We start from the raw sequence: 25,296 nt of genomic DNA on the forward strand, positions 1-25,296 counted from the left end.
CGAGTGACATTCCAGGTCGAGACGAGTAAAAGAAAATACAGTCATCTTTGCATGATACTGTACTACTGTAGGTTAAGATGAGTCAACGTGCCAGTTTATAGACCCGCTATACAACACAGTAATTAAAAGTGATTAAAATGATGCCCACATGTACCAGCTGCAACATTAAAGCGGTGTACATGTTAATATTCCAATAAAACGCTGTACGTTTAAGACTTTATTTAAGTATACGGTGATGCTAAAATTTAAAGAGTGTTTACCGTGTTTCACATCCCACTTATTATTAGTAATGACTGGATTATTTCCTTTATTGTCGTCCTCTCTTTCCGTCTTTAGTTTTGCTTGGTCACGTTTCATATTACAAACTGTCTGGCTTCTCATGTGACAACATCGCTCCATTTTAACACACACACACACACACACACACACACACACACACACACAGGCAGCTGGTGGTGTAGACAGTCTTTAAGCTAACACACCTGTCACCGCCGTACAGATATCATTATCATGTGTGTGTGTGTGTGTGTGTGTGTGTGTGTCTAGACGGCACAGTTGAGGTCAGTCTCACATGGTGATATCATGTCTGTCAGGTGTCCATCATTTTCTCTCACACACACACACAGGTTTGCACAGCCATTCTTCTCAGGACACGGCACTGACGTCCATTCTTTTCATCCAATCTGTATATTTATAAAGCACTTTTCTAGTCTTGGTGACCACTCAAAGCTCTTTGCACTAAAGTTTTACCATTCAATTTGGAGCTAAGTGCAATGGGGGTTAACTGTCAGCATGTAGACTAGCGGTGCTGGGAATCAAACCCACAACCTTTGAGTTGAAAGACAACTCACTCTACCGCTGAGCTGCTGCTGCTCCGTGACCTTAACCAAGTATTCGTCCTAAACTTAACCAGTTCCTTCAAGAAAATTGAGATTCTGCCTCATTAGGACCAGGTTTCTTTTCCATGAGGTCTCCAGGTCCTGACAAGGTCATAAAGAAGTAACAAACACACAGAAACACAATTGTTTTTATATCTTAGTGAGGACACATCATTGACATAATGCATTCCCTAGTTCCTACGTGCCTAATCTTAACCCTTACCCTAACTCTAACCCTTACCCTAAAACCAGGTCTTAACCCTGAAAAAGTCCTTGAAAGTTGACAAAATGCCCTCACAAAGATTTAAATACAAGTAATCTTTTCATAGTTTTTAATGTCGACTAGACGACTAATTAGATAATCTTTTTGCAACTGAGACAAGAATCGTTCATTCTGCATTTTGTGCTGCACAGCAACGCAAAAAGCAAAGTACATTCCCTTCAACATTAAATCATCAGAAACAGAATGAGTTGTATTATAGTGCAGCTTGTTCCGTGACAAATGGCCATGATTATCTTGTCTTTCCGCCGCAACACAGACAGAGGAGAGCCAAACGTGTACTTTTCACCGTTACGTTTTGAAATAAAGCAACAAAAAAAAAACCCTGCACTCAGTTTCCCAAAACTCTCTGGCAATTTTTTGACTTAGTATGTGCAACTTCTAAATGGAAGAGCTCTTACTGAAAAGAAACTGCCTCCTTCCTCTGCCGTCCAAGGCAATTTCAGAACTGCGTATTATTTTTACTTCTCCCTTTCACACACAAGGCCGTGTGGCGAGACTCTGAGAGTTTTGTGCTACAAACACAACTTATCTCCTGGATTCTGATTCAGTCCAGATACATGTATGTACTGTCTTCATTATGGCGTGTACGACCAGTATAGGGAGTGCAAATGACAAGATTGTCAGAAAAAGTCACAGAATGCAAGGTTATTGTTAACAAAATCTCAATTTATAATGTTGTTCTGCCTTTGTTCAAACTATAAATGACGAGGCTGAAGGGAATTCAGCACAAATTCACGGACGATTTCCCCCGTACATATGACATCACCCTTTATTATTATTAATATTCAATATGTAATTTAACATCCCCCAATAAAACATGCATGATTTCACGTCTGCTCGCTCTAAAATGTCCGTCATGAAATTTGCATCATCTCTGCTGATGAAGCGCGTGCAGCCGTTCCCCTCGCGCTGTCACACACGTGCGTCCTCACTGCTTTATTATTAAATCCCCACACTGTTGTAATAATCTAACCTGAGGGCTTGTCCTTCCTTGACATAAAGTGAGAACTATTTTTAAAATGTTTCTACTGACATATCAAATGTTATTCGTGCCAACTGAAATGTACCTGGTGGACTTTTCAATCACTCCTCGTCTACGGCTTTACCCTCCACAGGAGGGTCGTCGGAACCAATCCCATATGACATTGGGTGAATGGCACGGCAAACGTATAGAGAGGAACAACCATTCACTCTCTCACTCAACGGGTTTAGGTGAATACACATACTTGACTACTCTAGGAAAACGCTGACGTCATATTCCACACATTCCACACATTGTCTTGTGTTTGGAGGTTGTTTGACAGTGTTAACAACTACAATGTTTAAAGTTACTCAAGTCAGTCTGAACACGTTCTGTCTTAAGCGATTTCACACACTGGGCTGAAGAAGATATAGATATGGCCTGAAACGATGTCGTGTTTATGGGGAACTTTTTGAATGCAGCAAAGAAAAATGGTGTTTATGTATCGGCCGTAGCCACTTTAACTTTTAAGTTGAAGTTATCTGTGTCTAATGTGTTAATGTGTTAAAGATGTAAAACCATACATTAATATGAATTTGTATGCCTCGGTACCGACGACCCTCAAGGCTTTGTGTTTCCGTCCATTCCATTCCTGTGAATGTGATATTTCAAGAATGTCTTGAGAGAATTCCAGTTTGGTACGTTCGATCTCTCGAACCTTACCCCGCACTGAAGACGCAACCATCTTTGTCATCGAGTTTCAATGTTTTAATCCTGAGAAAACACAGATTAGACGATCCAGTCAAGACTCACAGGGGACCACACGCTCTGCGTTTAATCAAGTGATTTCAGAACATAAACAGACATGGAGGCGGGCTTTCTGTGTCATCAGTTAATAGCTGTTGTGTGTGCGCGCGATGTTTTGTGTGCGACTGAGAAGACAGAATCAACTTCTGATTCCCGCTCAACTCGCTCTCATTGGTTATTGCGGGGTTCTGCTCACGCTCCCGGACATGTTTAATACTGAAGAGTTGAAATCAGGAAGACTGATGCCTCCGATGGCGTTAAAATCACGTCTGTTAATCCCCCACACTGCAGGATTATTTGGCCAGATAATCTGTCCAAATCAGATCACCCACGATTGTGGGGCGGTCCAGATCGAGAACAAAGTCTGGCCAGTTATCCTCTAGTGTGGGGCCGACTTTAGACTCAAGGGTGAGCGGCGTAGACGTTGGTGGGCACAAGTCAAGGTCACTGTGACCTTTAACCTCACACGGTGTATACAGCAGAATCTATTCACCTGCCCTCCTACAGCCCCTGCACCAGTCTTTTCACCGAGCAAATCACACCGGACGCGCTACAGAGGACCCCGAGGACCAGTATGCCCACATCTACCAAGCGGTCGCCCAAACTGAGGCGACCCCAGCAGAGCCTGAGGTGAAAGAGGCACGGCAGTATCAGTGTCATGGCCGACCCAGTCACACTGCCGGTCAGACCCATCAGCAGGGAAAACCTGGGCACCAGCAGGGCCAGCAGGTACGAGGTCATCAGCAGGGAGCCGCGGACCAGCAGGGCGGAGCCGGACACACGTCCACCACCGCGTTTGCAGCCCGACGAGACGGCAGAGTCTGGAGAGGAGAAGTTCAGGCGTGACAGGCTGTTGTACCTGTAATCACATGCTGTTTATGGGTCGCTTCATCGTGACTCACTGTGTCATCATAGGAATCCCTTATTTATAATGGGATCTCATTATAAACGAGAATTTTATGTTTGCTTTAAGAATGTGGGATGACTGTGAAGCTTTAAACGTCCACATTTCTCATTTGTCCGGTGCAACTACTGGTCGTAGAGACGCCGTCACGTCATCCGAGGTTAAAAGGAAACCATGTATTTTGATGACTTCACGAGTGTTGACAGTCAATAAAGAGTGAAAAGTCACGGTGACAAATGTGTTGACAGTCAACACGTTAGTTTCTGTGATCACTGCAGCTCTAAAATGGCAAAAAAAAAGAAGTAGCATGTGAGTTTGGTTCTTAAAATATACTATATAAATAATTTATATATATATATGTATATATACATATATATGTATGTGTATGTATATATATATGTAAGAACAGGTTAAAGTCCAGTCACATGCACAGCCTGTAATTAAAATGTATGTAATGTATGTATTCCTCTGGTTAGCTGGCTGAGTCCATCCAGGCAGTGTGAATATAGTGAGTTGCCACTGGGGGGCGGTGTTTATCCCTCTTGATTGACAGCGTCACTAAACATTTGCCTAGTTGGAGTTAATCCAATTTGAAGCCTTGAGATTTTTTGCAAACTGCAGCCAGGCTCCTATTGGACGATACCAGCTGCCAATCACAGTGATGTCCACTCATATAAGCCTTTTTCCTCTAAGCTGGGACATAATAAACAAAATTGACATTATCTTCTATCTTCTAGACTTCTATTCAAAATTAAAAAAAAACATTTTTGCAACCAGCAGCGTCGCCCCCTAGTGGCTATTCATATATTCTTATTTCCTGGTTGGTCCAGTCATATATGAAAAATAGATGATGGAAAAATGGTTTAAACAATCATACACCAGGCCTATTTTACAGAGGCAAAACGCTGTAAAATTAGAATAATAGCAGTTTAACAACAGTCACAAGTGTGTTCACCTGTCACCAGGCAGCTCTGCAGTATTTCAGCGGCAGAGTAGAATGGCAGAGGGTAGGACAGCAGGGCCTTCGCCAACAGACACAGGTTGACCGGAGGTCGGAGTTCAGAGGGCAGGTTGTCCGTGACGACCTCACTGGTCTTTGCGCCCCAGGTCAACACGGCCTAATGGAGAGACAGAAACAACCGATGGAGTCTCCTCATGATGCTTCTAATTAGTTTACAGGTAGAAACCCTGAGCTGAGCAGCTGTACCCATCAGAGCTGTCAAATACATACACTGGCCACTTTATTAGGTACAGAGAACATGGTATTAAGTGGCAACTGGTGAGATGTTCTGCTGATGTAGATCAGCTGCTCCAGCGTTCTGTGAGATGATTTGAGTTGCTGTTGCCTTTCTGGTCATTCTCCTCTGACCTCTGGCACCAACAAAGAATTCTCAGAAGATCAAGATTTTCTGAAATATTCACTAACCAGTAACGAGAACAGAGTCTTCATCACACAGGCAGCACCATGAGTCCACGCCAGCATGGAGTCAAACTGCCCTCGGTCCTCCATGCTGCCCTCTAGGGGAGGGAGGAAGATCTGTGAGGTGTAGGAGAAGATGATGACGCCCACAGAGACCAGGAATTCCTCCGGGTCCGCAGACAGAGACAGAGTGGACCAGGACCAGGTGCTGGCGAGACTCAGACAGTAGAGCATGACCATCAGGCTGACAGAGAATCAGAGACGATAAATAACGTAATGGAAATCTGGGACAAAGCAAATAGAATGACGTGTATTTATTGTTACAGGGCAGCGACGTGAGACTGATTACCCTACAGAGGTGCACATCATGACCTCTGGATCTTGACCCCTGGTTTACTCCAGACACCTTATTACCTAAGTTTAGACTGTAACTTGTCAGTTTCCTGTTTTATTTTGTAGCACGTCCTTGTGTGCGTGTACTTCCTGTGTCTTGTCCTGTTTTCCCTCGGCTGTGATCGTCTGCTCTGCCCTGATGTGAGTCACCTGTGTTCAATTACTCCTGCCTCCCTGGTGTATTTAGCCTCTGTGCTCCCATGTGTCCTATCCTGTTTGTTTTCCTGCGCTCAGTCACGTCCTGCTCCCCGTGTTTCCAGGTATTTTTCTATTTTTAAGCGCTGCTTTTCATTGTTTTTGCCTCTTTTGTAATTTGTTTCACTATCATTTGTGTATTTTGCATTGTGTGTGATTTAGAAGATATTTTAAGATCATTTAAAAGCTGTTTTGGTCAATGGAAGTGTCAGAAATAATGATTATGAAACAAAAACAGAATCACCTGATCAGTATATGAGCCAGAGAGCAGAGCAGGCTGAGGGTGGAGACTGGCCTGAGATCAGTGAGCAGCAGACAGGGCAGCAGGAAGATCACAGAGACCAGAGAACACACTGATCTAGGAACAGTCAACCCCGACATACTGTCGGACAACAAAGTGGTGGAGACGACCAGATACAAGGTGCAGGTCATCAACAGCTCAATGACCTGAGGGGGGAGGGAGGACAGAGACACTTTTATACACATAATATGAATTTAAAATCATATATAATGGAAGAGGAATCCAGGCACGTGACGTAGTCAGGAATAAAGTCCTAAAAATCGACTTTTTTTTTGCCCAACGTAATGATCCAAAAGAATGACGCAATTCCACAGGTTTCCAGTGCAACTCGTGGTGAATCTACAGTTTGTCTGAAAACAAACACTCTGAGAAGTAGAGTGTGTGCTCCACCATATCTCAACTTACTGACACCTGTCCCCCGCCCAAAAACAACTTTAAAGATGATTTAATCTTTTAATTTATAGGCTGTTTTATTACAGATACAGAATAACAAACGTGTGCACGTGTGTCTCGTGTTCGTGTTACCTACCTGAGCTACATTTATGATCCATCCTCCGAGTCCGGGCCAGTTGGGCCACAGTCCTTTGCAGCAGGCTTCCACTATGTCCTGGTAACTGTGCCGAACTCTGACCTTTGTCCCCCCACTGAAACATGGGAGTAACTTCCATTTATAATGCATGTATTTAGGCCATTGTCGCTGTTACTGCTCCTACGTGCTGTTTTCAATCGGTTAAGTATATTATTCATACATGTACCTACCGTTTTACTTAATATTTCTTTGATTTTCCCTGTTTTAGGCCTGATTACTTGCGTATGACGTAACTGCTGTTTTGAACTTTACACTCTCTATACGAGCTCCTCAGCGTCTGAGTCTCACTTCTACCCGGGGTTATGTTTCTTTTATCGGAGTCTAAAAACTCTCTATGATGCAATTGACTATATGCACAGTGTCACTTGTATAAAAATATACACCAGCTCCTTAACTTCCTGTTAGTTTTCGCTCAGGGGGGAAAACTTGAACTGTGTAAGGTAACATTGGTGACTAACGCGTCCGATATTGATGTCCAATATTTACATCGTTGTTTTTAGTCGTTAGCCGTGAGGGTTTCAACACGGCCTCGAATGAAAAAGACACAACAAACAACAACACTCTGTGCACAACCTCCACTAAATTATAGTAATCCTTGAGTAAACAGTCTTGGTAACTTCTGCAGACACCAGCTGTTGAACATCTCTGCAGCCCTAGCTGACAGATTACCAGAAACAATCATTTATTGACTTTAAATTACTTTTTAATAAGTGTCTGACGATAGCCGATTAAAATTAGAATGAAAGGATGTTCACGAGTGGTTTCAGTGTCAAAGTTCGATCATGAGTCGCAGTTTCAGTTAAAGCTGCAGTGAGTAACTTTCTGTGACTTTTCTTTGCTTGTGTTTTTATTCTTTGTTCTTTGCTATGATTACATGTGCAAAGAAGTCTTCATTCGGAGAAGATTTGTCACGACTGGAACTAAATTGCTTACATGGAGGCAAAATTGTACACATGCGTCAATCGTTCAGTCAGAATGGACTATTTTGTCATGTGCAGCGTTGTCTAATTCTCCGGAAGTAGAAGCAGAAGAAGTGGCTTCGATTCCACTGAAAATACAGCAGTAACAAACCGGAAATACACGTGACAGCACCTAAACCAGGAAGTCATGGTGAATGAATGAATTTTGGTTTCTGAATGGCCTGTATTGGAGTTTTCAGATTTATATGACATGTTTGTATTCTGATTACTTGTAAACACATGACTACAGTTGCCATTGTCTCCGATTTCTTGACGTAAATCCTGGGTAATGGGGTTGCTAGGCGACAAAAGATCTACACATGTTGCACTGAGAAACACAGAATCGTGTGGAGCCGATTGGCTTAATCAGCGTTGTGTGAACTCACTTTACATTGATGTGTATGGAACACAGTTGTTTATTATGTACAAGTTACACCTTTCTCGTTGAGTGTGTGGATTGAAAATGGGAGGAAATGAGTGTCTGTTGTGGCCTGCTCTTATTTAACAGTGAAGAACAAAGTGTGTTATCGCTCTAGATCAGAAACCTACTTCAAAAACTGACAGGAGACCAGAATATAGAGTTAAAGAATCCTCATACCTCTGTTCGTCGTCGTACAAACAGGCCACCAGGATCGTCCCCGTGTAGTTACAGACCCACGCAGACAGCACCATCAGTACCAGACCCAGATAACCTGAGTGCACCAGAGCGAAGGGTAAACCCAGCACAAAGATTCCCTGAGGGAGAAGAAAGACACGGGGGGGACATGGGGGTCTCCGTAACCATGACAATTTAGTGTTTCTTCCTCTTTCCCTGTACTGCCATTCTATCAAGATAAATGTGTATGAACACAACATGAAAAAACGTTCAGCGTGAAGCAGGTTTTTCCCCTCTGTCTGATTTCACAAGGTGCCGACGAGGTGCGATAAAGAACGAGGAATTTCAAGGGATTTGATGGGGAAAAAAAGTCAAAAATGATTCAGAAAGAATGGAAAGGTGGAGAAAATCCCAGGCACCCATAATCATCCAATTCCGAATCAAATGAAATCAAATGTGCCACGTTTGAAATCAAAAAATAAGACAATCATAACCAAAGACGGAGGGGAATCAGTACAGGAAACTAAAATACGGACAGAGAGAAAGTCTTCACAAATCACAATTGCTCATTATGCCGTTTCTGTAAGAAACCATGAGTGGGAAATGATGAAAATTCCCAAAAAATGTCTCCTTGATGGACAGGAAGAATGTTCAGATGACTGGGAAAGGGATGAGGAAAGAGGAGGGAAAGAAAAGTCTGCTCATGGTTGGACTGAGAGGAGAGTTTCTGGCACGACGCCTGGAGAGATGGAGGATGCAGAGGAGACCAGCAGGAGCAGAGGGAGGAGACGAGTCGGGCTTTGGACGATCACCAAGGGAAAATGTCAGCGGGCGCCAGGGAAAGACAGAGGAGAGGAGGAGAAAACAGAAAAGAGGGAGAAGGAGACGTTGGCCCTCGTGCCTGGAGAGCAGGAGGTCAAAGGTGGAGGAGCAGGAAATCAGAGGAGAGAACGTCGCACTTTGATGGAGCTGCTGTGTTTTCGGTCGCCTCACTGTGAGCGTACACGTGGAGCCACATCATCATCATCATCATCATCATCATCGCAGACACACAAACACACACACTCAGTGTGAGCACATGAACAGACAAGTGCACATTCTCCCGCTCTTTCAAGTTACTGTTTTCTAACTGGTGTCTGTTAGGCAGATACTGACGGAGCTTTGATGTTCAAATGGAGCTGCCGGGGATGAAGCGAGCGCGAGCGCGAGAGAGAAATCTGACGCTCTCCTCGCGGTCCCTGCACTCCTCCTCCGTTTCTCTGTGTTTCTGCCAGTTAATTCCTCGTTGGTTACTCTGAGCACAACCTGAACTGGCTCCCAATCACAAAGGGGAAACAATGAGGGAGGAAAATGAAATCCATGATTGGCTTTGAAGAAGATGGATTTAAAAAGAAAGAAGAAGAAGAAGAAAAGATGATTCTTTTCAGCTCTGATATCTCCACCACAGCCTGACCCCTCGCACGCCTTTTAAATTGAGCGTATTCAGGCCGTATTTACCGAGCGCTTATGCCGCCTTTTTTCTACTCCTTACATACTTAATGGCGAGCGACACATTATTATTATTACATATTCACTTCTCCTCTCTGGACTTTCCCGGGTGTGGGATTTCAACCACTGCCCTCGAGGTCATGCACAATATTTTATGCAAGCACATGCCCTGAGCACGGAAGGTGATGGAGAAATGTCTGTCCTCACCATGAGGGGATTAAGAGGAGGGGAAAACGCCAGCAGAAACGGCCGACTGACATTTAAGTTACTTTCTCTTTTTTTTTTTCTTTTAGCCTCGATAAAAGTTAGACTCGAAAAGTTTGAGCTGCTTGTTTTTTTATCCCTCTCAAACTTTGAGGTTTCAAACCTGTGGGCTGCGCGCCACATGTGACCCCTAATCCATTTTATGAGGCCGACCACTTAATATCAAGATAAATGAGTCATTTTCTGTCATTTTTTGTTAGTGTGTATGTGAGTGCATCATAAATATGTTTTTGTTGGAAAAAACAAATGCTTTTATTTTGAAATTCAATGAAATATGGTCACAAATATGGTTCAGGACATGTCATGATGGAATATTGTGTGTTTGTCGTCTATGGAAAATCGAGTTACTACTGAATTTAAGTCACCAGTGATGAGTTAATACATTTTAATAGATTTTAACCTAAAATAACAAACATTAAAATCACTGACCAGTGTCACCTTTGATACTACATTGAATATATTGAAGCTTTGATGTACTAGGCTATAAAACCTTGTAAAGAGAAACACTATTTTCTTTTATTATTTTATAAAACTGGACAATTATTTCAATTCAATTCATATGATTCAATTTGTTCTCATAACTCCAGCCCATAAGATGAGTGGGTTCTAACCGAGGTTTGATCGAATGACGATAATTTGTTAGTTTGAGCACCAGATTATTAACCATAAGCAACACTTTTATTTGCTTTATATATACTTCTCCTTTTAGTTAATACAGCTCTCCTAATTTGCATCTTTATGTGCTCGATAATTACCAACAATAAAGTCTGTGAAGAAATGGAAGCAGAAGAAACAACAACACAGGATAAAATCAGAGAAGAGTTAAATGAAAATAAAAACATAACGGACACAGCAGCTTTATGTCATTTTTAGCCGATACTTCAAATGAGGATAATGGGCGATAATGGTGGAAATGATGGCGATATAATATTTGACGGCCATTTTTTAGAACGTCATTATATCCCGTGACCTTTTTCATGTCCCTGTGGTTTGTGTTGCAATTTTAAAAGAAAAAGAAAAAAAATAGCGTGTTTTACGACCTTCAAGGTAAAAATGTAACTCAGAGTCTCCTTCAAACGTAGGCAGTAAAATTAATGTCATTTGTTCCTCGATGTTAGACGATTTCATTGGACGTTGCAGTGAAGGCACTCACAAATAAACCGGAGCTGCAGCTCATTAACAATCAGGCTGCAAAAATCCAACTTTCACAATAATCCCATGAGAGCAGGAGCTTGTTTTTTTTTTTTTTGCATTTTGGCAGCAATTTTAGTCTCTAATAAAAACTTTATTAAGCTGGCAGACAGTCATTTATACTGGCATCAATAAAGCACCAGTGGAAAATACATATTTTCTTTGTAGCCTTGATAAGAGATAAAAGTGCTGGTCTTTTTTTTTTCTTCTATTTCTATTATTAAGACATCTGTTAACAAAGTTTTTATATATATATATATCATTTTCTAATATGTGACTCATTCTGCTCTCTTGATTGTTCCTATGCGGTCACTCACCAGTATCTGAGGTTATAATTAATATTTCAAACATCTCGCGGCTCTCATTATCTGCAGGAGTCACCTTAAACCATCTGTTTGTTTAAGGTTCCAGTTGGATTTGTAAGCTGCAGGGACACGTTGATTAAATATGATGCGTTCTGTGACACGGAGAGGACAAAAGTAACAATATTTTTGATTTAAAGTGTCATTTTACATGCAGATTTGAGGATGAGTCAAACTGGACACTCTAAATTGAATGTGAGGGTGAATGGCTGTTGGTCTTTGTGTGTCCCCTCATGTAAAAGATAAAGAGGCATGAAGATGAGTGAGTGAGTGAGAGTGATGCTCTTCTTCCTTTTCATCCCAGTTTTGTGGGGGGTTTCTTTCTTTCTTTGTGGTCTCTAATGACAGCTGCAAAAAAAAAAATGAAAATCCTGGCAGTGAGATAGAGGGAGCCGCATCAATAAACCAAGAACAAATACTTGTTTATGTGCTAAATATCACGCGTTCATACATGTATTTATGGGCCGACTGCAGCATTAGTGCTGATCAGGAATCTGCATGTTTACAGACAGCATTGCAAATTCACTGGAGGAGCATGTGTGCAGGCACATGTGTGTAAAGACATCGGTTCCAGGCATAAACACTGACCTTATCAGGACCACAAGTCCTCATGGAGACCAAAACCTGATCCTAATGAGGCATTTCTGAAGAACGAGATAAGTTGTTGGCTAGGATTTGAATTGGTTATGTTATGGTTAGGATTAATAACATAAGGATTAACTGGTTATGGTTAATGTTGGTTATAATGCTTTTATTCATGCTGATAAAATGAATGGAATTCAGTGCAGTGCAGTGAACCTGTGTGTGTGTGTGTGTGTGTGTGTGTATAGACACAGTATTGACATCCTGATATCATTAAGTATTCTCTATGGACTCGGCGACAGCATTCAATTACACCACAGTTGTTCAGTGGAAGAACACATTTACATGCGCGTCGCGGTCGAATATACAGCCCAGAATTTATTTACAGCATAATAAGCCGTTAGCATGACAGCCACGAGGACACACGGCGACCCGGAGCTCTTCTTTATCTTCTCATGAGTTGATGTACGTCGTGTTTGATTATATGGACTGGAAACGTGTTTGACAAGCAGCCTGTGAGACCCTCAAAATATTGTTTACATATGCTTGAATCTTTTGGCATGTGAACAATTATTGGCATTTCTTTTTTCTTTTTTGCCTTCTTTATGAGGACAGAGAGCACAAAGCGAGGGACGCTAATATTTGTGGCATCAAAGGAAGAAGCCGCTGTTCACCAAATGTGAAATAATATAAGACAGAAAAACAGCACTTAACAGATGGATGACTTAAAATAAAAACAGTCCCTGCTTCTCACACGGCGTCAGCCGAGACCGGCTCTGGTGACTGTGACCTTCAAAGGATGGAACAGATAATGGACGAATGGATGAGCAAAACTTCTCCATAAGAAAGTGTTACAAAATAACAACGTAAAAGAGGCACACACAACCGTAAATGAACAATAAAAACCAAGAGTTAGGTTAAATTCCACTATGAGAATGTGTATTCATGACTGTACTTTCTTTCTATATCTATTTTTTAATATATAATGGATACCACTCCTCTATTTTAAAGTACTTTAGTACATATTTGTATGTGTATAATTATGTTGGGGACATTTTATGGTAGTTTTTTCTCATATTCTGTGTATGGAAAAGTATAAATAACACTTTATTTTGGGTTAAAAATCTAAAACCTTTGTTGTAAACATTTAAATTCAATGTTTGTTGGTGTTCCTTTTACTTAAGCATGCATATACATACTGTATATACTGTATAAATGTACCTGTATAGCATTGGTCACATTCCAGCCAGCCTCCCAGGCAGTGATGGTGGGAGAGGCATTCAGACCAGTGGTGTCAGCACTGTCGCTTCTCCTCTCTCTCTGATCTTCCAGTAGGACCATGAACTGAGAACTTCTCTCTGCTGTGTCCTGTCCGTCCCCTTTTTCTTGTACCTCCATGCTGTTAGACATGTTCTCATTCTTCTTCTGGGTGAAGCTCAGGTTCTCCTCCCTGCGGCCTCCCGTCCTCTCCGGCTGAATCTCAGACGGTCTCTGTCCTTTCCCGTAGCTCGTGGTGTTTTTGAACCACAGTGATTCTTCGGTGGTGGACACAGCTGAGGTGATGGTGATGCTTCTGGGTCCAGTGGAGATCACAGTGGCTCTGGTTTCTTTGAAGGTTGGTGGACTGTTGCGCCATAAGGTGCTGCTGGATCCAGTCCTGTTAGGAGCGGAGGTGTCCGGCTCACTCAGAGACGAGCTGTGGGAGCTTGGACTCCTGTTTGTGGTGCGATCAAAGGTTGGACCACTGTCCTCACCGTAGGTTCTGTCCAGCTCATCACTGTGGGTCAGAACCACCATCTCCTCATCCTGATGAATCAACCTGCAGAACAAAAACAAGTTCTCAAATGAGCACCAGGTGCCACTTAACTATCATTTCTTTGTATAGAACAAACTTTTTATTTGTGTTTATTATGTGTATGTTTACACTTTTTTCATGTAATGATAGATTTTTGAGGATAAAGTGTCTTGAGGATAAAGTGGAGAAGAGGAATTCAATAAATATGTAATTAAGTAATATGTAAACAAATCGTCATTGTAGTCGAAAATGCACACACCAGTGAAGTCATTGTAAAAACCATTAATGACAATATCAAACATGATGTGACTCACCTTGTGGTCCAGTTCAGGTGTAGCCTTGACACAGCCCATCCCCACAGAGACCCAGCAGCAGACCAGGGCTGCCCGAAGCTCCGAGCCCAGTGAAGAGAGCCCATCTTCAGCCGCACAGTCTGTGGAGTCAGCCTCTCTGGCTCTGGAGCTCTGGAGCGCTGACACTAGACCCGTAACCACACACTTTATACACACACACACACACACACACATGCAAATAGTCATAAGCACAACATTCACAGGTGTGTGTAAATTGATTGACAGGTTGGTGAAGTGTAACATTATAATACGCAGGTGTTTTCTGTTGTGAAGGAGTAAACAGATATAATGGCCTGACAAACTGGGAAATGTAGTGGAAGAAAAACCCTAAACGTAACTCAGTTAAAGTTTATATCTGCATGTTTTTGCCCCAGTGTGTGGTGAGTAGAGCTGGGCAGCAGGAGGAGCCATAGAGCAGAGGTGCATGTGATTGTGTGGGCCCATCAGGACCAAAAAAACGTTTGTGTGTCCAGTTCAGTTATTTCCTTCTCTGCGTTTCCCCCTCACATGTGCTCTCTGTAGTTTCTCTGTAGTTCTCTCTCCGCCTCTTCTCCATTTTCACTTCACCATCCAGTCAAAGCTGTGCTGCTCGTCTCTGTGTGCTCTGGATCCCTGTATTGGGCCCACATGTGGAAAGTTATCGTACAACGCTGTTTACGAGCTCAGGAAACACAATTTGACTGATTGAAATTTAGTTTAGTGTACTCTGTTGGTTATTAGAGAGTTAATAAAATGTGCCTTTCTAACAGATTAAGCTCATTTGTGGAGATTGTCATACTATATTTCCAAAGCACTACTATGTAAATCATTGTATTAGTTGGTAAAAGAGGTTCAAAGCAACAGAGTTGATTAATTAAAGGTACTGTATGTTACATTTAGGAGTCTTTATTGTCAGAAGGAGCCTTTAAAATACAACATATATGTATTTTAGACAAGGGCCTTGCATCTGTTACTGCCATGTTTCTCCAGGAGCCTACATGGTCAATACAATACAACTACATCCTTTTTGGTACATGAAGGCCACCGTAGTTCCTTGATGCTCATGGGAAAGGGAGGAGTGCGTGAGTAGCTACCTGATCCATACTGAAAACCAGTCTTGTATAAAGTACCTTAAAGTGATACTTAGTAAAAGTACAAGTTTCTTAACCAGAAAATGACTTTGGTAGAAGTTAAAGTCATTTTTTAAAAATAAATAAATAATATTACTTAAGTAAAAGTCTTAAAGTCTATGACATTTTATTGTACATAAGTAATAAAAAGTCATTTTCTGAAATAAAATGCACTTAAGTTTTGAAGTAAAAGTAAATGTATAAAAAAAGTGAGGCGTTAGGATTCATCAGTGGTAGGGCGAGTTGTCTTTCAACTGGAAGGTTGTGGGTTCAATTCCTGGCTCTGCTATTCTATACGTGTCCTTGAGCAAGACACCCTGTGTTGAAGTGTATGAATGGATGAAAACTAGTAGTAGTGTAAAGCAGACCTTAATACCAACTCTTCTTCTTCTTCTGATTTTATTTGGTAGTAATGAGTAACAAAGGTAGTTAGAGGAGTACTGAAGTACTGAAGTACAGTAACTAAATATTTGTACCTTGTTACATTACAACACTGCTGAAAAGCCAATTTGTAGATATCACTAATTTCTACAGACTGGACCTTTAATATGTAATATCACATACATGATGACGTGAGTCTATCTGTCTGTCTGTCTGTCTATCTATCTAAAGCTCTGACCATGGTCACAGGGGAGGAAGAGGAGGAGGAAGAGGAGAAGAAAGGGGAGAAGGAGGAGTATTCTGAGTGAGAGGGAGGGAAAGAGAGACAGAGGGAGAGAGAAAGTTTGGGTCAACTCCTGGGAAACTTTTTCGACCGACATCAAACTCCACACGCCGCCCGCGCGAGAGCACGACAGAGCGCGCGCGCAGGGGACTCCAACCAAACTCCAGCAGCAGCAGCAGCAGAGATGGAGAAACTCCTGGTCCCGCTTCTCAGCGCGATGCTGTGTCAGTGGTGCGGTGCTCAGCAGAGAGGTGAGTACAGCGGGACAAACTGTTGCTGCGCAGGGTCTTTTCACTCACGGCTGTCATTAGCCTTCATCAGACAATCAGTTAATGAGCTGCAGCTGTGCTCACATTACTCACAGAGCAACGTGTGCCTGCTCTAAACAACTCATTTTTGTTTGTTTTATTAAAATGAATAGGAAAAAATGCGACAAGAAACATATGGAGGGATTTCTGGCAAGTTTGTTTTGTTGTTTGTGATGCTTTTGGTTATAAATATATTAGAAAAAGATTGACATACATGCTAGTAGTCTGACAATTAACTCGGGCATTATTAGAGAGGAGTGAAAGTTGGTACACGTGATTATTAAAAAATCAATTAATGCAAATCTTCCAGGAAGGCCGCCATCTTGGATTGGTCGCCAACTCGTAGCCCTGGTATTTGAACAAACTTGTCCAATATCCATGTCTGTATAACCTGACTGAAAGTTGTAGTAGGCCATGTCCAGTGTCTGAGAATCAGTGACGTCCACTATTATGGTGAGAATGCAGAGTGGCACAATCTCCTTTTCCCAAGTGTGTGTGTGTGTGTGTGAGGGAACTACGGTGGCCTAAACATACCAGAAAGGATGTCGTTCCATCTTTTGCTTTGGTATGGATGTTACACAATATTTCCTCTAGAGGGCAGTGCTGAGTGCTGTTATTAAGTTATTTTATTGTGTTTGATTCGAAATAGCCCCAAACACAAGCCGATTTTGCAGCGGTGGAATGTATGAACACTGAATGTAAGTCGTCCCATTAGTGGAGAATATTACTCTTTGGTCGTTTTCCTGACTGATTGGACTATGGACTCTATACTGCCCCCACAATTTTTGGTGGTATTGCTCCGTTTCATCTGTCATCGTAAGCTCTTCTACTACATGCACAATAATGATGAGCCTGATGGCTTATTTTTTAAGATTTCTTTTCAATTTCTGCCACTGAAACCTATATTCATTATGTTATTTGAGAGTTTACATAGTGTAGGCCGATAATGTCATACATGTCTCCATAATCTGACTAAAGTTGGAATAGGCCAGTGTCTAAGAATTAATGGTAAGAATGCTCCTCTCCTTAAAACCCTCCTGTTGTCCAAGTGTGTGAGGGAACTAGGGTCTCATTTAGACAATTTTTATTTATTGCGTTAATATTAGAATAACTTTTGAGACCAACACTCCTCACAGAGGAGGTTATTTTTAGACTCTTAAACCAAATTAAGCGACTGAACTTGACCACGACAGACGTTGGCATAAGCTGAGCTGTAGGTCGGCCCTTTTTGAAGTTGCTGCTTAGCCAAAGTGAGATGTGATTATGTCGTGTGCACTCTCATTTAGTCTGAACTATGTTTACCCATGCATGTGGGGGGGTCCTGTCTTTCATCCTGTCCCTCGCTGTACTTTCAGAATGATGTGAGATACGTTATGTGAGGTGTGCATTTACATGTGTTAGGGAAGGCTTCAGGCAGTTGTATTTAATAGTTTGTGTTTTAGTGTTCTGTGTATAACCCACAGACCTCACTGTACACTCACTCCTGATGGTCCCTAGTATGAAAACATCACTTTGTCTTTTGTGGTTTGCCCAGAGCAAGTGAGGGTTGCAGTTTTTCCGGGATTAATATTCTTTCAACGCATTGAGCAACACAAACAAAATCCACTTAATCCCCCTTGTACTGTTGTGCAGTCAAAAATCAAAGATGGATATCTCAAAACCCAGACAATTAAAACCACATCAATCTGCAGTCTGGATACCACCAGGGGTACATGAGAAAATGTGGTGTGTTTTTTTTTATATTATTCTAGGTCAACCAACCCTTTAAGGATCAAACTGAATCATGCAATGCCGTGCTGCTCTTTAACTTTGTTATTTGTGAGGCTGTGAAAGATTAATTATGAGCTGCTGTGTGTGGTGGGGCCATGACACAGTCAGCGGTGAAAAATGAACAACAAAGGGCCTCGGCAGAGACGCGGGGATTGACGGGGGAAACAAAATCAATACGACGCGGAGCAGGAAAAAAAAAACACTGAGATGTAAGGCAAGTTGTCCCATTTAGTGAGAAAATGATGTCGGACATTTCTGGAAGATTATATACAAAGAAACACGGCTGGGATGATATGGTTTTGTCACAATTCAGTTGTATCATGATACATGGGTGCTGATTTGAAGCGTTGTTAGTATGGATGATTGTTGTATTATTTTCCTTCTTAAAGCAAAATTGAACGATATAACCAATGAGTCATATTTCCAAATCAATGCACGTCACATGTCAGTCACTGTGACAGTCAGAATTGAATGATACATTTGTACATTTACCTGCAACTACTAATAATAACATACAGTACATATGTTTGTTTAGCTCTGTTTACTTGGGCTGAACGATTTTGAATAAATATGTAATTGCGATTACGATATGATTTGCGGTATCAGAGGGAACGATATTTTTCACATAATTATTTAATCCAAAATGGGAATTTGACACAGGTCACACGGTTCTTTATGCTGCTCATAGCTGCGCTGTGCTGTTTTAGAGGTGTGAAGAAGAACTTACCACCTGACACCTGTAGACAAGGAGCTAACGTTAGCTCATCATGTCGGTGGTTTGGCAGTATTTACCAGTTAGCTCCGTTAGCGCTATTAGCTGCGCTAGTTCCGTTAGCCCGACTACAGTCAAACTGGAGCGGCCCGTTTATTAAACAAAAAGAGCAGTGCTACAACTAACCAGCGTACCAATGTCCTGCGTATGTATGCCTCTGCTTTGTGTTTACTAAACACTAAAGTTTAGTGTTGCTTCAGAGATTTCAGAGATTGTTTGTGTGTGTTTCTGTAGAGCCATGGTTTAGCATTTTCAATTGTTTGGAAGATGAGACAAATCTAGTCCTTGTTGTGCTATTTTTTTCCGTGTTTATCCACTTCAAAAACATCTCCAGCTACTGTTTAACCCATGGAGTGCTTTAGACCCTTGCAGAGATGGGATGGGAGGGGGTGCTGCCGTCAGGATGCATGCCGACTTGTGTGTGCAAGAGTGAAAAAAAGTGAAAGTGAGTAGAAGCGGGCAGGAGAGGCCATCTGTGTGAGGAGCCTCATTACCAGGCGTGTCAACCAGGCGTGCTCTCTATCAGGGACGGCGCTCAGAGAGACATCAGGAGATAATCAGAAAGAGAACAGGAGGAGGAGGAGGAGGAGGGCTGAAATAGAGAGCAGGAAGGTTGAGGAGCTCTTTGGCATTGGAGGAAACAACAGCAGCAGAGAACGGGTGGATGGAAAGTTCAGAGGACACGAGAGCGAGGGCGTTTGGATGAAGCAGCAGGATGAGCGACATCGAGGGGAATGCACGTGTACGCGGCAACAACGTGAACAGAGATGGGAAGCTTTTAAAATCGACAGATCTATACACACTGTGGAACCCCGCAGGAGTCTAATCAGCTTTCGTTATTGCAGAACTGATTCGTACACTGAGTTTGAACTGACAACAATTAGCCGAGTAATCGATTGGTCAATCAGCAGAGAATGACAATTTTGAGAAAGGAAACAACGTTGTTTTGATCGGAGCAATGAGATGCCACATTAGAAAGATTTTCCCCACTTTTGTTTGATTCCAGGAGAGATTTTCTTCCTTTTTATCTTTAGTTTTGTGTCTTAACGTGATCTTTCTCATTGCTTTAACTGATAGCTAAATTATTCCTAATTCAGGAGTAGTTCGTAATCGTAATCTGTGGCTGACTAAGTTGCCAGTTTGATTCTAGGACCTGCAGTTTGCATGTTGCAGATTTAAAAAAAAAAAATGGTTAGACTCTTCCGCTCTCCTCTGTGAAGTCAATCAGGAAGTAGGAATATATCGAATAACCAGCAGGGGGTGACTCTGCATGGCTGCAGAAAGAACTCACTTTGAATAAAAGCTCAATGGGTAAATGAGCTTCTACTTCTCAATCGATTTATAAAGTCGATAAACATTTTCCCATGGAGTTAATGGTGTCAGTCCTTTCCAATAGAATATGATGTCAATTTTGTAAATGATGTTCCCCATTTAGAGGAAAGTAGATGATAAAGTACGGCGCATTTGGGTGGACACCACAGTTGTAGAACTTCAAAATGGCACCATGACGAGTTGCCACTTGGCATGAATGAGTGAATTTCCTCTGTAATGTAAAGCATAAGACCACGTACAGTCCTAAATTAAACTGAGTCATTGTCATATTGGTTTCTTGCCAGAAAGAGGTTCCACTAATATTATTTCTGCAGCATCATCCAGACACAGAAAAAAAGCCCCAGTGCAACGAGCAGCAGACAAAACAAAACATTGTTTTCCCAGCATGAATGATTTTTGCTTCATGTTCTCATTTATTCACACATATACACATATATATATGTATATATATATATGTATGTATGTATATATATATATATATATATATATATATATATATACACACAGTATATATACAGTATATATATATGTATAGGATCATTTGTACAATCTAAGTTTTGAACTGTCACTATGACATATTGGACTTGCTACAGCCAAGACAAACAACTATTGATAAACGCGTAGTAAAATGTCAAGAATGTGCGGCCGCCGCCAGAGGAAATTGGAAAAGTTGCCAAAAAAAAGAAGAAGTTGACTTGTTGCAGTCTGTGTGTGTGTGTGTGTGTATTAAAGTGAATGATACAAGCCTGATTTGCATGAATCGGTGTGAAGATGTGAACTCACATGAGACAACTGTGTGTGCATAGAATCCAGATAAGGGTTCTAATCCGGCTAAGAATCAACATCTCATTTAGCAAATCCATGTGAATTATTCAGAATGTCACCGTCGTAGAGCATCATTAAAAAAGTAAACATCAGGGCGAGTGAGAAAAATGATTGATTTCTCCTTTTGTCTCTTCTTGTGAGCATCTTTGCTGATAACGTCATTGTTTTTACATAAAAAGGTGTCCTCAGAGAAGCTACTAATGTATATATTTGTTTTATGTTAATGTGGATTTAAGTCACCAGAGGTGTCACAGTGAACGCCGTCAGAGAAATCCACATTTTTACCAGGTGATTTCGTCCCAATGTGGGAAAAATATGTTGATCTCTGAGTCTGCTATGTTAATGTGAACGCGATCAAGCTTAGCTGAATGGATTTGATGGAATACACGAGAGGGAAAGTTTTTTTTCTCTCAGACTGGGAGCCACAGTCAGTGAACATAATCAATGTGTCCTAGAGAGAGAGAGGAAGGAAGGAAAGAAAAGAGGGAAGGAAGGAAGGAGGGAAGGACAGTGATAAGAGGAGATGGGAAGGAGGCAGACATGATATGTAGTTTTGTTAGAATATGCAGATAAATATACACATCATTTTTAAAAAAGCTAATATAGAATAACTACTGACATATTTGTTTTCAAAATAAAAGAAACGTCTCAGACTCTCATCAGCACTACTCTTATCGGAGACAGACACTGATATCACAAACTTGTGATATTGTTTTCAGACTGATGCAGCTATTTTGACATCTTTTAAACTACTGAGCTGATAACATGTGCTGATGCATTGCAACTGAATAATAATGCTCTCCAACTGTGTAAGAAATGAAGAAGTATGTAAGTAAATAAATATTATGACTCTGTTAAGATGCTTTTCTTGACCAATATCAAACCAACATTGATGTTGAGTATCATTTCAACTCTGTTCGTAGTAAAAGTACCGATTATTTTTGGCGCTTTTCCATCATATAGTTCTAGATCGACATCGTTTCATACACGACAGGAACTCACCAACTCGTGACTTGTAAAGCATTTGTTTTCGTTGTACTGAATCATTAAAAAGATGAGCTCAGTACTTCCTGGGTGACCGGAGCACGGTCTTCAGCAGCACTGTCTCTAAATACACCAGACTCCTCTGTTAAATGCTGCCATTTTAGACATTTCCTTTGCTATGTTTTCAGTCATTTTAACTGGTCTACAGTTGGGCATTGTTCAGTTTGATTCTTGTGTTTGAACGTCGTGCTCCTGACTCTTCCAGTGACGACACTTTCTGACCCATCAGTGACCAACAGTCTGTTGAGCCGAGTCGTGCTAGAACTATGTAATGGAATTACACTGAACCATTCTGTATCACACAACATCACAAAATGCTGAGCACTTCTTATCACAATCTCCACTATACCCAAGGTTTTTTTTTTTTGATCTAATCAAGCCAGTGCTATATGATTTTCCTAATCACATTTGACAAGCTGGAAATGAGATTATCATAATTGTCCGTGCATGTTTGTTCTTGTCATTCACTGCAGTTGGCAACATGATCTGTAGTTTGTCCACTAATTCGAAGTCTTGCGGGTTCTTTAGTTCCTCTGTCTTTCTTCCGTCTGCATGTCAGAAGGCGTTTGCTCCTGTTGTGGACAAATGTGTTACCGATCGCCGTGCTGATGCAAGAACAAGAGCATGTAGATGTGTAATAAATCTCTAAATCTGTGTTAAGTGTGCATATAAAGGGGAACTGAAGTGCACTACCTGATTAAATGATAAAAGTGAACATCTAATCCTTCATCATTGATTTGGCCAAGAGTCTGTCTTGTTCCTGTGCGCGCTTGTGATGTGATGTTTAACATTCAACCTGGCACGCGGCGTCCACACGCCTCTGCTTGTGTTCAGTAAATTGAATTTATTTTTGTCAGATTTAATATATGAGATTGGGCTCATTTATGTTTTGTATGCCCGGTATTATGCTTGTGTGTCACACTGTGTTTGTGAAGTTGTCGTTCAAGGTTTTAAGGCAGCCAGGTTTTAATCAAGGACGTTGTGTCAAAACATACATCACATGGACACCAACAGGTGTGTGTGTGTGTGTGTGCGCTCTTTAGAGGAATCCTGCGGGAGCTAAATTTAACCAGGCGCTAAGTTGAAAAGGTGCCGTATCCTTGCCGTCAATGAGAAAGGCAGCGGAAGGTGAAGAAGGGACAGGCTTGAGCGACTCTGACATTTCTGAATTTCAGTTGGTTAATTTTCTCCTTGACTCTTGTCAAAGTGTGAGGGCAGAAGTAGGTCAGGACGCTGGCTCGCAGCTAAATGGTACCTGCTGATTTACAAAATGTAAAGTGTGCACTGACGACGTTTGAACTTTGGGTTTAGCTTGATGCCGTGCTGTTCAGTTGGACTACTGTCCTTCTTCACACTACACAAGCACTTCATGATACGTGTGCCGAATCAATCTAGTGACTCTAAGTCTCAGCCTCCGCTACACTAGGTGGCGATATGCCTCCTTTCAGCTCGTTAGTAATAGGCAGTTTCCGGTGTAGCTTGCGGCTCCAGTGTTGCCAACTTTGTCGCTATATTTCGCGAGTATTCAGAGCCTTCTAGAGACTCTTTTTCAAAAAGTCCAAATTATCCATATTGGTGTTGTAGCTACTTCTTTTTATGACTTTTAGCCTTTTACGCAGAGCACCCAGGCCAGATTAAATCATACTTTTGTCCATCTGAACGTTAACATAAAGTAGTAATTTGACTCCAAAACGCATTATCTGGATGTGTTGTTTCAACCGTGTTTTCATGAATCTTACAAGCTCGGTTTTTGTCGGGCTAACACAATTATTAGTAGTTTTTTTTTTTGCTAATGTCATGTCAACATACTGAGTGAGAGTAAATGGAGTAAGAACTGTGTAAAGATGTGAACTGATGTATATTGGACGATATGTGATTTTAATGTGCATCACAATTAAGATAGGAGATCTTGTGAATTTTGATTATCTGTATAATCGTAAATGGGGAAAATCAGTATTTATTTTGAAGTGACAAGAACCTTCATTACAGTCATTCTGAGTCTTCTTGATTATAATAAGCTTACATAAGACATTTTTTATATTTTAAAATGATAAAGTGATATAGACACTTGCCAAAAGCAAAGTAACTACAGTTTTTGGGGGTCTTTTTAAAAGAATTTTACATTTTTTCACATAGCCCCTTGCCCGCTATGGACAGAGAGTCTGTGATGAGATTGGTTTTGCTGCTTCTAAAGCCCAGTAAAGTTAATTTTACACAAGTGTGTTCAGTTTTGTTGGGAAGTATGCTATGCGGTAGAGTGAAAAGACTTTAAAAAGCATTATTTCTGTTAAGTTTTTCCATTTTAATATAAGAATACACCCAACTGGAGAAAGTAATGACATTTTTTTGACAACAAAGAGCTTCTCTGCTTTTGAAAAACCTTCATCCTTGTGACATTTATTTACCGGTAATTACACAAACGCATGTCAGTTAATCGAATCTTAAAATAACACTGCTCGCGCTGCTAAATATGGTAACAATACGTGAACATTCACTATGTGAACACGGCCGTATGTTTCCTGACACACTGTGCATTCTGACACGTCTGAAAAGACTTAAAATATGGGATTCACTTTGTTTGTTCGTGTACACTGACAGTGTTATCACGCTAATATTTTGACTTGTGCCCCCCCGCGGGGCTTTGCTGCCTCCTGCGAAGCAACATCTCCCACTGAACGAAATCTAGGTCTGTGCATGGCGGTGTGTTTGTGTGTGTGTGTGTGTGTGTGTACGCCCATGAGTGTGAGTGTTTCCTGGCTGTTTTGTTGTCAGAACAGCATTGATAATGCTGAGGAGAAAATCAATAGTTAATTCTACCAGGGACACAATAGCTGCTCTGCCCCGCTCCATTCTTCTGTGGACTTAGACACCGAAAGAAACGGGGCATGAGTTGATAAATTGGTAATTGTGTGTGTGTGTGTGTGTGTCTGAGTGTGAGAGAGAGAGTTCATGCAGGTTGTGTATGCGTGTTTGCACCACCTACTGCACACAGACGATTTACTGCACATAAAAGAAATAAACAAGGTTGTGATATGGATTTTGTAGCAAAGGACATAAAAATTATTTAATAGGTTGCCCCGACAGCAAAACTTTGTTTAATTGGTTACATTCAGCTCAATAATGATCACATGAATTTGCAAATTTGACAAATG

General features: G+C 41.3%; 2 protein-coding genes across 2 annotated transcripts in view; one reads left to right on the plus strand and one right to left on the minus strand.

Annotated features, from left to right (window-relative positions):
* Positions 1–3,096: 3,096 nt before the first annotated feature.
* On the minus strand, positions 3,097–14,155 carry LOC122783811 (vesicular inhibitory amino acid transporter-like). Its single transcript, XM_044048668.1, has 7 exons — positions 13,394–14,155; positions 8,289–8,425; positions 6,672–6,786; positions 6,086–6,288; positions 5,260–5,497; positions 4,789–4,951; positions 3,097–3,750 (listed from the first exon to the last, which is right to left on the minus strand). Exons 1-7 carry the CDS (start codon positions 13,967–13,969, stop codon positions 3,431–3,433), a joined length of 1,752 nt encoding a protein of 583 aa, XP_043904603.1. The 5' UTR covers positions 13,970–14,155; the 3' UTR covers positions 3,097–3,430.
* A 2,068-nt stretch (positions 14,156–16,223) lies between these two features.
* Positions 16,224–25,296, plus strand: part of lama2 (laminin, alpha 2) — a 182,816-nt gene continuing 173,743 nt past the window's right edge. The window contains exon 1 of the mRNA XM_044049818.1: positions 16,224–16,344. Coding sequence (XP_043905753.1) covers positions 16,278–16,344 — 67 coding nt within the window. The 5' untranslated portion in view covers positions 16,224–16,277. The remainder of the gene's footprint in view (positions 16,345–25,296) is intronic.

The sequence above is a fragment of the Solea senegalensis genome, linkage group LG17, assembly GCF_019176455.1.
Source record: "Solea senegalensis isolate Sse05_10M linkage group LG17, IFAPA_SoseM_1, whole genome shotgun sequence".
Taxonomy (NCBI): domain Eukaryota; kingdom Metazoa; phylum Chordata; class Actinopteri; order Pleuronectiformes; family Soleidae; genus Solea; species Solea senegalensis.